General features: G+C 45.4%; 1 protein-coding gene across 2 annotated transcripts in view; it reads right to left on the reverse strand.

The window, feature by feature from the left end:
• The window catches only part of ABHD2 (abhydrolase domain containing 2, acylglycerol lipase), a 110,258-nt gene that overhangs the window by 9,784 nt on the left and 87,592 nt on the right, over positions 1-12,882 (reverse strand). For both annotated transcript variants that reach the window (XM_007990341.3, XM_007990344.3), the window contains 2 exons: positions 11,168-11,351; positions 1,034-1,126 (listed from right to left, as the gene is read on the reverse strand). In XM_007990341.3, coding sequence (XP_007988532.1) covers positions 1,034-1,126; positions 11,168-11,351 — 277 coding nt within the window. The remainder of the gene's footprint in view (positions 1-1,033; positions 1,127-11,167; positions 11,352-12,882) is intronic.

A 12,882-nucleotide genomic window follows, 5' to 3' on the forward strand; every position in this document is an offset into this window, starting at 1 on the left:
TGGACTTTAAAGGATGGGCTAGGTTCCCACCAGCAGAGAAATGGGAGAGTATTCTCAGCAAGGGCAGTGTGGGAGAGGCTGGGGGCACGGGAACCTCTAAGTAGCCTAGTCCAGCTACAGGGAATGAGAGATGTAGCGGAGGAGGCAGAGATGTCAGCAATAATAATAATCACAATGAAAAAGTCATTGCTAATATTTATCTGGTGCTACGCATACCAGCACTGCTCTAAGCACTTGACAGGTTAATCCACCACAGGATTACGAGGTGGAGAGGCAGGATAAGCATGAAGAATATGCAGAGGAGGGAGGTGCTGAAACCATGCCCTGAGACTCCTGTCCCCCTGCTGCTTGGTCAGAAGCCCAAGGGTCAGCCAAGAATAAGTCCTGATCCCCCAGGCACAGAAGCATCCTACGGGGAAGGTCTCCTCAACAATGACAGCCACCTCGTGACCGCTCTAATTTGGGAGAAAAGAGGGTAGAACTGGTTCCTTGTCTTAGATTTACTGGGAATTACAAAAGCATAAGGTGATTTGGCAAATTTAGTAGCTTGGGACAGGTTTCTTTTCTTTTCTTTTCTTTTCTTTTTTTCAGACAGGGACTCGCTCTGTCACCCAGGCTGGGGTACATTGGCACAATCTTGGCTCGCTGCAACCTCCGCCTCCTGGGTTCAAGTGACTCCTGCCTCAGCCTCCCAAGTAGCTGGGATTACAGTGGCACTATCACGCCCGGCTAATTTTTGTATTTTTGGTAGAGACAGGGTTTCGCCATGTTGGCCAGGCTGGTCTCGAATTCCTGGCCTCAAGCAATCTGCCCGCCTCAGCCTCCCAAAGCGCTGGGGTTACAGGTGTAAGCCACTGCGCCTGGCCAAGATAAGTTTGTTTCTAATCAAGTCACAAATGCAGGCAGCAGAGAGTCTGTACCATACCTGTATTTTTTTTCCCCTGAAGGAACAGGAGCCCTGGCTTTTCATGGCTCCCAGATGAGCTCAGGAAGGAACTGTCTGTCTCCTGAGAGAGAACGGAAGGTGACCTACCTGTGCGAGAGGATGATCTTCTTCATGTTGTCGGCCATGAGGAAGTTGTAGAACCGCCGGCACTGGTCCCATTGCATGAAGGTTTCCTGGGCCCTGGAAGAACCACAGCGAGTGAGGGTGACTGCAGTGTGGGGCTGCAGATGGGCAGCCAGGAGTGGGCTCTAGCCATGGGGCAAGGTGCTTGTGTGGAGCGGGCCGGCTCTCAGGCTGTGGCCTCTGCATTAAAACAGGCTCTAATGTGCAGAGCTCAAACATCTCTGGAGAAATCTATGGAACACCAAGACAGCGCAGGGGAAGGGGACTCCAGCAAAGGCCCTCTCTAGCGCCAGAGGCTTTGTTGGTGGCACCCCCGACACTCTCTTCTAGCACCTGGGCCTTCTCTTAGTCACTGAGCCTGCCAGGACCAAAGTCTGCTTCAATTGTCATGTGAACACTTTCTGTATTTGGCTTCCTACCTGGCAGGCAAGTTTTCTGGTTTAATGACAGGCACATGGAAGGGGAGGGTGGATGTGGAGGGGAAAACCTAAAAAAACTTCTGTTGTTGCTGATCAAGAGGTAAGGTAAAATCATTAACTGGGATCTCCTCCAAATCTATCTTTTGATTAGCTTTATGCCATTGAAGGGGCAAGGAAATCGAAGTAGAAGTAGACAGGCCCTTAACCCTTTCTAGGCACAGCTGGTGGGACTGGTCTGGAAGCGTCTTTCTGCCTCTAGGGCTAGGGTGTGACTGGCATATGCTAGGTGGCTGTGAGGGCCACCCTCTGACCTTTCAGTGATGGCAGTAGGCAGGTGATATTATCCCTGTTTTCCAGAGCCCAGGTTCTGCCAGCAGCGCATGCAGAGGGAGGAGACAGCACCACCAGCCCTGGCCATGTGCTTCACCAGCCAGATTTCCATGCCCACACAGCAGGTGAACAAACACCAATGGGCTCACTCCCACCAGCCATGCCTGCTCAGCCCTCCCCACTCACTGCTCTTCTCCCTTGGGCATAAATCCAAACACAGGTGGACACAGTCCACACTCATTAAAGGGAAATTTTCATCTTGCAGGTTTCAAAATCTCCAGGCCTGACTCCACCCTGTGAATGGATCTGGACATCACTACTTCTACTAGGTTCCATCTTCCAGATGGTGAGGGGACTAGGTGGTTCGTAAGGTTTTCTTGTTTTGTTTTTTATTATTTTTTCAATCCAGAGGGCTTATAAAAGTAATTTTATAAAAGTAATTGCCCCAAAGTTGCTACAATTGTAGAATGGCAAAATTCCACAATTTTGGAGTGACAAACATTTCCCACAATGTCATGGTTAAAAAGTAAGAGGTAGTGGGGAGTTAAGAATGAAATGGTTTGTGAATTTAATGGTCTGTGAAGTGCCCATCAAACACAGGCTAAGCTCAAAGTAGACTAACACCACCTCGAAGGGTCAAAAGGCCACTGCATAAATGTGCAGCCGCCATCCCCACCGACTCCAACCAAGCACCACAGGAAGAGTATAGAACCAGATCACTATGAGGGACCCCAGCTAAAGCAGGACTGTGCTCACCTGCCTGTGGTCAGAGGGAGGGGGGTCACCCAGTCACCCAATCAGTGAGCCACAACCGGCTGCCTCTCCTCTGACTTTGGATCCAAGCTACCCAGAGAGCCAATGGTCTCTGGCAATCCCAGCTTTCTCTTGCCCTGGTTCATTTTTCCCTTTGCTGACCTCCTAACTGAAGAGATGTTCTTGCTTTTGTTAGTACCTCCTTCATTGCAGACAGGCTGCAGAGGTAGGGAAGGGAGAAGTGTGTGGTCATAAACTTAAGATATAAAAAGATGCTGCAGTCCTGCAGTTGATTTTTTTTTAACTGAATACACCACAGGCACTGCTTGTTGAAAGGTTCTAGGGATTCACAGGGACCCAGGGCTCAGGGAGGGATCAGGACAAGGATGTTGGGACTAGTGTTCCACTCTGTTTATTTTGGCTAACACTGATTTTTAGTATCTTTGGTTTACCACTCAGTATATGTAGGGACTGTCCTTTACCTTTGGCTGTAGAATTAAGGAATTGAAACTTAAATTTATATTGGTTTAATAAAAGAATCAAGATCAATGTATTACATTCATCTCACATATATATATTTTTGAAAAGGACTAATGTCTTCAATACCATCACCAACAACAGCAAACTGAAACGCAATAAAAGAAAGGGTAACCTACAGACTAAAAGAAACAGAGAGAAATCGATAAATGCAAATGTAGGCAATATGTGGATCCTAATTCAAACAAGCCAACTGACCAAAAAAAAAAAAACCTTCTATGAGACAATCAAGGAAATCTGGACCTGACGAGAAATGGGATGCTATTAGGGAACTATTGCTAATTTTTTGGGTGATAATGGTATTTGTGGTTATGTTTAAGAAAAAGTCCTTAGAGTCTTTTAGAGCTACCTAGTGAACTACTTACAGATGAAATGATATCTGGGACTTGCTTTAAAAGAATGCAGTTTCTGAGGGAGTGGTTGAATGGCTGGGTATAGAGGAAACAAGATGGGGGTATGAGTTCAGTGTTGGAGCTGGTAGTGGCTACACTGGGGTTCAATTTTAGATGCAAATCACAAAATGGGCATGAAACCAGGGGACTTTAGCTCTCTAGACACCACACAATTACCTTACTTGGCTATCCAAGTTTTTTGTTTTTGTTTTTTGAGATGGAGTCTCACTCTGTAGCTCAGGCTGGAGTGCAGTGGTGTGATCTCAGCTCACTGCAACCTCCACCACCCAGGTTCAAGCGATTCTCCTGCCTCAGACTCCCGAGTAGCTAGGACTACAGGTGTGCGCCACCATGCCCAGATAATTTTTTGTATTTTTTTAGTAGAATACGAGGTTTCATCATGTTGGCCAGGGTGGTCTAGAACTCCTGACCTCAAGTGATCTGTTGGTCTTGGCCTCCTTCCAAAGTGTTGGGATTACAGGTGTGAGCCACTTCACCTGGCCTGAATATCCAAGTACTTGACTTGCCTCTCGATGGCTATGTTCTCCAGAAGAGAAAAGGGGTGGCAGGAACTGCTCCCCAGACTGGGCCAGATATTGGCCCACCAGGATAAACTGGCTGAGGACACAGGAGAGAAGTGTGGAACTCTGGGAGGGGCAGCTCGGTCAGAATTACAGGGAGGGAATGGCTTTGCATAATTCAGAGTGAACTCTAGTTGGAAGGAAGGTAGGTTTCAAAACCAGAAAGAACCAGGATGACTGCAAAAGGAGAGATGCCTCCTGAAAGTTGAAAAACTCTCAAAAAGTGATCATCACACATGAGAAGAGAAAATCACGCCCTAAACCCAGTAGAGTTTCACTGGGAGTCCTATTTGAGAATAATCCATATGGATTTTTAAAGAACTTTATGCATCCATTGATCTACCTATTACCAAAATAAATAGAATTCCCTGAAAATGCCTTCATTTCTAATCAATGTAACATTAAATTATAATAAAATATTACACATACTGGTTTCACAGCCATTTTCTAGTGAGATTTCTCTTCGGACTGTTAAAAGAATTTTAAAAGGTGTTGTGGAAGGCAATGGATTTTAATCGGTCAGAAGAGGGTCCCAACAAACAGGCATTTACAATTAGGTTCAGAGCAATCACTTAGGCAAGGAAGAGCTGAGCCAACCACTAAGCTGCTGGGGTAACTCCTTAGAGAAGGCTCAACTTCCCAGCTCGTATTTTGCAAAATGAGTGGATCAAGTACTGATGAAAAGGAATTAAAGTCAGAAGAGAATGAACTGGGGGAAAGAATGCATCTAATACCCAAGTGAATGCAGATCTCCTGGCTCAAATAAATTATGTCTCAGAGTGCTGAGAGACTATGAGAATAGTGAAACAGCTTTCCAAGTGGTCTTTGAAAAAATATGGAGAATACGAAAGAGGTTCTGTAAGAGTGGGATGGGCAAGCATGACCTTAACGTTCTAAAAAGGGAAAAAAGGCAAGGGCACTATGAATTAAGATTGGAGATGAATTTATGGGATGTGGATCTAGACTACACTAAAAAAAAAATACCTTGAAAGCAGTATGCTAATGAAACCTTAAGAATAAAGTATATTAAGTACTTTCCCAGAATGCTATCACCCCAACCTAAGAAGTATTTTTACTTGCAGAAGGAGGGGTTTCTTTCCAGGTTTTGCCTGTATACAGTCATATTTTAAGAAAATTACGATAAAAATACAGAACATAAAATTTACCATCTTAACCTTTTTTTTCTTTTTTCTTTTTTTTTTTGGAGACAGAGTCTCGCTCTGTCCCCCAGGATGGAGTGCAATAGCATGATCTCGGCTCACTGCAACCTCCGCCTCCCGGGTTCAAGAGATTCTCCTGCTTCAGCCTCCTGAGTAGCTGGGATTACAGGCATGCGCCACCATGCCCGGCCAATTTTTAGTAGACACAGTGTTTCATCATGTTCGTCAGGCTGGTCTTGAACTCCTGACCTCGTGATCTACCTGCCTCGGCCTCCCAAAGCGCTGGGATTACAGGCATGAGCCACTGCACCCAGCCCTTTTTTTTTTTTTTTTTAAAAAAAAAGACAGGGTCTCACTATGTTGCCCAGGCTGGAGTGCAGTGGCTATTCACAGGTGGTCATAGCACACTATAGTCCTGAATTCCTGGGCTCAAGTGATCCTTCTGCTTCAGCCTCATGAGTAGCTGGGACTTATGGCATGTGATACCATGCCTAGCTTACCCATTTTTCAGTGTACAGTTCAGTAGTGTAAAGTGTACAGCTCATACTCATTGTACAATGTGAAAAGTTCTCTAGAATGTTTTCATCTTGTGGAACTGAAACTCTAGACCCATTAAATAATAATTCTCTATTTCTCCTTCTCTATAATCAAATTTTTACAAAATTGCTTTCCTCCCTATTTTTTTTTTTTTGAGATGGAGTCTCGCTCTGTCGCCCAGGCTGGAATGCAGTGGTGTGATCTCAGCTCACTGCAAGCTCCGCCTCCCGGGTTCATGCCATTCTCCTGCCTCAGCCTCCCGAGTAGCTGGGACTACAGGTGACCGCCACCATGCTCGGCTAATTTTTTGTACTTTTTAGTAGAGACGGGGTTTCACCATGTTAGCCAGGATGGTCTCGATCTCCTGACCTCGTGATCTGCCTGCCTTGGCCTCCCTAAGTGCTGGGATTACAGATGTAAGCCATGGCGCCTGGCCCTTCCCTACTTTTAATGTATACATTCTGTCATGTTATATATTTTTTCTTGATTTTTTAAAATAAAAGCTGCCTTGTTCCCCACTGAGTTAGTATATTATTAATTTATTTAACTACGTCCCTACTAGACATGCAGATTATTTCTAACTTGGGCACTATAAGAGAGTAATCCTGCAGTGGGGGCAAAACCAGGACCAGCCTAGTCCCCAGAGAGAGGAAGAGGGCACGATCCTAGGCAGGCTGGCCAAGCCCGGAACAGGGCTCCTGCCTTGAACAGCTGGGCCTCTGGGAGGCGGGATGGTGGAGTCTCTGGACCCAAAAGACCCAGCCAGAAGGTTCTGGGCTGTTAGCAGGTTGCCCTTCGGGGCAGAGTCAATCTGTAGAGAGGTCATCATCTCCAGCTAGTTCAGCTTGAGAGTGTGAGCAGAAGAAAACCATGTTTGTACCACACAAGGGAGTGGGCCAAGAGTCTTTGGTACCTGCCAGGCTGGGCTTTGTTAGTTCCACTGGGGTGGAAGGATGGGGCAGAAAGGTGGAGTTCAGACTAGGGTAGGGAATGGCCACCTACCAAGCCCCTTTCCTCCTTATCAGAATCTTTTCCCTTTTACAGGATGTACTTTTACAAAAATGAGTTAGAGTCAAAGAGTATTTATATGGCTTCTCATTATTCTGATTTAAAAAATTAACGACAAAAAAACCAAAAAGCCCCAAGGCACTAAGGGCAACCATGTGGTCAGGTCGACTTCACAACCCAGTGGTGGACAAGCTGAGCTGTTTCCCAGGTTGAAGTTCGTCCACAGAGTCTCATTTAAACGCTGCAATTTCCCCCTCTCTGTTTGGATGTGATTCAAAGTTACTGATGGCACAAAGTTACTGTATTTTATAGCTCTTCAACTATAAAATCAAATTTCAGGAAAGTCCCAGTCTCTGTGGGAACTTTACAAATGATAAAATTTGCTTTTGTCATAAACTCATTTCTAGCCTTGAATTTGCCACCAAAAGCAAGAGACAATAATCCTACCATTTGGCAGGAAAAGTGGTACCTGCCTCTGCCCCATGGCGGGAAGGCCTTGCTCAAAGAATGCTAGGATGTTCAGGTGGCCAGGTCTTAGTGATGCTAACACATTCACTTAGCCAGGAGTATAAAGTGCCTTTAAGGAGATTTGAAACACTCCTCTGATAATTCCTCTACTGTCCTATAAGGCAGCAGTCCTGGGGACTGGCTTTTTGGAAGACAATTTGTCCACAGACCAGGGAAGGCAGGGGGCAGGGGGATAGCTTCAGGATGATTCAAGCACATTACATTTATAATGTACTTCTTTCCCTGTTATTATTACATTATAATACAGAATGAAATAATTATACAACTCACCATAACATAGAATCAGTGAGATCCCTGAGCTTATTTTCCTTCAACTAGACAGTCCCATCTGGGGATGATGGGAGACAGTGAGAGATTATCAGACATTAGATTCTCATAAGGAGCATGCAAACTAGATCCCTCACATGCGCAGTTCACAATAAGGTTCATCCTCCTATGAGAATCTAATGCCACTGCTGATCTGACAGGAGGCGGAGCTCAGGCAGTAATGTGATCAACGGGGAGCAGCAGTAAATACAGATGAAACTAAATACAGTTGAAGGTTCACCCACCACTTCCCTACTGCTTCGCCCACCGTGACCCGCCCACCGCTCACTTCCTGCCGTGTGGCCTGGTTCCTAATAGCAGTTGGGACTCCTGCTGTAAGGAGCTTCTGCCCCTGGCCTGGGCCCTGTGCTACCGTCCTCCTCACCCTCACCTCCTTCAGAAATCCCTTCTCATGGACCCCCCACTTGACTGAGGACCTCCTCAGCACCCATATGTCTAATGTGTAATATGTTAGTAACACGTATTTGTTGCTTTGTGGCTTTGTAAATATCACTCTGTTGTCTTAAGTACTGTGAGGTCCTCATATACAGACTATCTTTTACACCCAAACTGCAATAAAATAATTTTATTTTAGTTTTATTATTATTGCTAAATTCTGCAACATAGGATTGTTGAGGGCTTCCTTAGGAAAGAAGAATTTATTTTACCTGAAACCAGACCAAAAATGCTTCCCTCCCCATTTTCTTTAAGCTCCATGAGGGCAGGGAATTAGTCAGCCTTGTTCAGGGCTGTGTCCCTATTACCTAGGAGGATGTCTCACCACACAGAGTTCCCAGACGGGTTGGCAGCTATTTATGCTGAGGGAACATGTTAAAGTCTGCTGGATACCAGGTGATTTCAGGGCATTTGTGTCCCTCCTTCAGTGGTTCAGCACATGGTAAAAGGTGAGCTAGTTTAGCAGCAACTAGACTTTGCTAACTACAGCAAGCAGGTGGCTGGCTTCTCTCTAAGCCTTCAACTGGCTCTGGCTAGACAGGAGGTGAGCTACGGGAGGAGAAGCCAGAGGGAGGGGTTCACTGAGGAAGTAGGTCTCCAGACTAGCTAGGAGAGATTTACCAGATGCATGAACTCTTGTGTGGCCCCTGCAGAGGCAGACGGGCCTCCCCGGCTCCACCTTGGTGTGACGGGAAGCACTTATACAGCTGCCACCATCCCAGTGCTGAAAGGTGCATCGCCCTCAAGCCTTGGCAGGAAAAAAAAGGTTATACTGGTTTAAAGTAAGGAACTGTGCTCCATTTATTCCACAGATCTGGTTTAAATGTTGAGGGTACCTGAGCCTTGCACCAGCACACACAGGACAACGGTGTCTCTCTGACCTGATGCCAGTACCCATATGCAGGACCACATGATCTTAGTAGCCTGGACAAGTTAGTTGTCTATGCTCCAGAGAATAAAGTTGCAACTTGCTCCTTATTGCATGAAGTTGGTGTGCCAATAGTTAGTTATGTGTATGAAGCCCTCTGAGGTCTCAAGGAAGAGGCTGTGTAGGCTATGTCTGCAAAATTTATGGCACCTCACAGATTTTAGTTTCCTAGTTTCTTGAGCCTTCTTTGCCTTAGTTCAAACACCTTAGTTTGCTGCGTCAATCATGTGCTCTTGCTGACAGCAGATGGCGCTACTGCAGCAAAATGAAATGAAGGGATTGTCATTTTAAGATTTTGTGCAATGAAGAAAAAGAAAACAAAACAAATGTCCTAGCTCTGCTCCCTTGGATCCTGGGGTAGGCCCCTTGCTCATGTCTTTCTTATCCCAGTGACTGGGCCCGATAGGACTTTGGTTAATTCTGGTTACATGTGGCTATGAGCTGGGAGTTGGATATTTCTAGTCACACCAAGATAAAGACACATGTCCTCTCAGCTGACTCCCCAGTGTCCAGAGGAGTGAAGAAAAAGATTCCTGGTAGGAGGATGGGGGACTAGCCTGGTCCTGGAACGGGACAGCTGAAGAGACCACTGAGATCACTAACCCCAGGGACTGCTAAACGTGGCTAAACATCAAAAGTCACCTATGAAATGTATCCAAAATTCAGATTTCTGAGGTCCCATGCCTCCAACTTCATGAATCAAAATCTCCAAGGGTGGGGCCCAAGAAACAGAATTTCTTTTTAACATGATCCTCCAAGTGATTCCTTATGAAGTGAGGCAGTCACTAGTTCATTGGACCAGTCTTTGTGATCTGCTGATCAAACCCACCTCCTTCATTTTACAGTGAATGATGATGATGACAATAATGAAAATGAACAGTGGCTTATGTCCTGTGTGCTGGGCACTGTTCTAAACACTTCATATGCATCAACTCATCTAACTTTCAGTGGTGCTATGAGGTAGGTACTGCTTATTATCATCATCCCCATATTGCCGGCAAGGAAAAACAGAACCCAGACCTTGGCCCTGGGACTCAGGAAGGGTTTCATCAGAGATGTTTCTCATGTCTATTGTGGGTACATTTAGATCATCTTTTTCAGCCAGCTTTAAGCCTCATAGGGAGAGGCTGAATCCTGGGCCCATATGTACCTTTTGGGTGTGCTGGCTTTAAATTTCAGTAATATGTATTTTTAGAAATAATATAGATAGCCTCTATCCATCAGAAAGTAACAAGGTATGTTTAAACTGCAGCATGAGATATACAGGTGAGGCAAAAAGAAAAGATTCTTTGAATAACGATAAGGACTGTTTGGCATTAGAGTGGATCAACAGGGAGGTGTTTTTAAACTTTCCCGTGTGTTTCAAATTTTTTCAGAAGATTTTTAATAACTGGTTATACTCATTTGTAATACAAAAGACACCATGAAGAGTACAGAAAAAAATATGAATGTATTTGAAGAGCCTAGAGAGACGTGTGTGTATAGTGTGTGTGTGTGAGAACATGTGAGTGTGGTGACTCAAGAGAGACCTGGGACACCAGTGATCTTGAAGGGAATCAGGGCAGATGACCACGCCCTCCTAGGACTCATCCTGTGGGGTATCTACTGGCAAGAGACTAAGGGCTGGGAGAAAGCTTGACCCAGTAGATCAACTCCTTTGTGATGATGCCTGGGATGCCTAAGAGAGATGAATACTTAAAGGTAAGGACACTGATTAAATGATTTCTACAGATGCCATCTGAGACTCAGCTCTTGCAGGAAGGAGGGATCTGGGATCCTAATGCCCAGCTTTCAGATCCCAGCTTGCCAGTCTCCTGTGCTCTTTCATTAACCCACGTTTCTATAAAAACTCCTGAAGCCTGAACAAATTAAGTCACCTGACAGAGATTCCCTAGGGAGACAGCAACTATCAAAGGGTGTTTTGACTTCTCCAATTACAGATCTGATCGCAAAATGCAGCTGGATATCCCAGGCTTAAGGGGTCTGATGGGACAATTCCAATATGTGATACGTAAACAAAACAAGGTGAGTCCAAGACTCAGAAACTTCTACTCAGTTGGCCACAGTGTTCCCCAGTCTTCACAGAACAGTGTGTTGTGCGTTGGGGCATCTCCATAAATAAGGGCTAACTAAAGGTCCTGATGGAAGGCGGAGATGACTCACCTCAGTGCACTGTACCCCTGGCACACACTGACGCAGCACAGGACCTTCTCTTGGTTTGCCTGAGTCTCTCCCAAGTATTTGCACACGATGTTACCACCCAGGCTGAAGCCCACGACGACCAGCTGGGTCAGGGGATATGTCTTCTTGATGTAGTTCACCATGGCTCCAAATTCCCACGTGCAGCCTGTGGGCAAAAGGGTGAGGTTGCTCAATCATTTCAGGTGCATTGTATATGGAGAAAATGCAAGCTGGAACATTACTAAATGGGTGCCAGTACACTAAAAGAGAGAGAAATATGTATATATACGTGTGTGTGTGTGTGTGTGTGTGTGTGTGTGTGTGTGTGTGGAGAGAGAGACAGATAGACACTGCTCTTTGGCTATCCAGAGAGACGTTCCCAGATGCCCCTTGGGATAAGAGGAAACAGGGCCTCAGCAGTGCCCAAGAGTGGAGGTACCATGTATCAAATGTACAATGCTTCTTAAAAAGTAGGTCACAAGAACCTTGTCTAGAAGTTTATGAATATCAAAGCAGATTTCAGGGTGTGCATGAGCACATATGCTCACACACAGACCTAAATAAAAGCTAGGCCTGCCTGGGCAAAATGGTGAGACCCCATCTCTACAAACTACAGGTGTGAGGCAAGAGGATCCCTTGAGTCAGGGAGGCAGAGGCTATAGTGAGCCAAGATCACATCACTGCATTCCAGCCTGAGTGACAGAGTGAGACCCTGTTTCAAAAAAATAAAATAAAATAAAATAAGGTAAATAAATAAATAAATGCAAGAGCAAAATCCTTTAAGATTAGCTTCCTAGGCTACAAATTGGAATGCTATACCCATGTGTTTGATGATGATTCATGGTGTTAAGAAAAGTAGCAAGTGGATGTTATTTACAGGATCTTCTTGACAGACTTGGAAAGGAGAGGAAAGAGAAACTTCAGTCCAGAGGGACTGCCAGGATGCTCTGTAGGATTAGGGTAAAACGTTCTTGGTGACGTAGGGACAGGGTGTCAAGGGGAGGCAGGCTCATTCAAAAATACACAGAGGAGACCTCTGAACAGAGAGGGCGTTTGGGCCTTGTTTGCCCAGGAGGTATGATCTCAGCTGGTGTCCCCTTGGGAAGTTACTGAAGCCATGTTATGTCTCAGCAGCTTTGCTAAGAGGAGGAGGTGAATGGCCATATTACAAGTGAAGGGATTCATCACATCCTTCTGAGGCCCAACCCCAAACTCCTGAGGGAACCAATTTAAAATCTAACAGGGAAAGTTAGGGATGTCTACACAAAGCATATACAAAATACACTGGCATGAGAAGAGTATGGATTTACAATGGAAACGGGAGTTGTTGACTTTGGCACCAGCTCAGAGGTTTTGGCATTCTTAATAGAGTTGAACAGAGCTCCTTCCCTAGTCATCAAGCCATGGGGGAAACTATCTTTTGAGCCTGGGGTAAACTCCCCTTATATCTGTCTTCCTTTTGTAGTAGGATGTAGCCTAAGCCAGGCCGGCACAACCCCATGCAGTTCTTAAGCTGCAGTGTGCATAGAATCACTTGGAGAGGGTGTTAGAAATGAGCACTCCTGGGCCTAAACTCCAGAGAAGCTGATTCTGTAAGAAGGGGGCCAAGCCCAGGAATCTACACTAAATTTGTTTTTGAGTAGGTAATTCATGCCCATGGTAGAAAATTCAAATGCTGTAAAAGGTGGAGTGAAAGG

Source organism: Chlorocebus sabaeus, chromosome 29 (genome assembly GCF_047675955.1).
Source record: "Chlorocebus sabaeus isolate Y175 chromosome 29, mChlSab1.0.hap1, whole genome shotgun sequence".
Classification (NCBI taxonomy): Eukaryota; Metazoa; Chordata; class Mammalia; order Primates; family Cercopithecidae; genus Chlorocebus; species Chlorocebus sabaeus.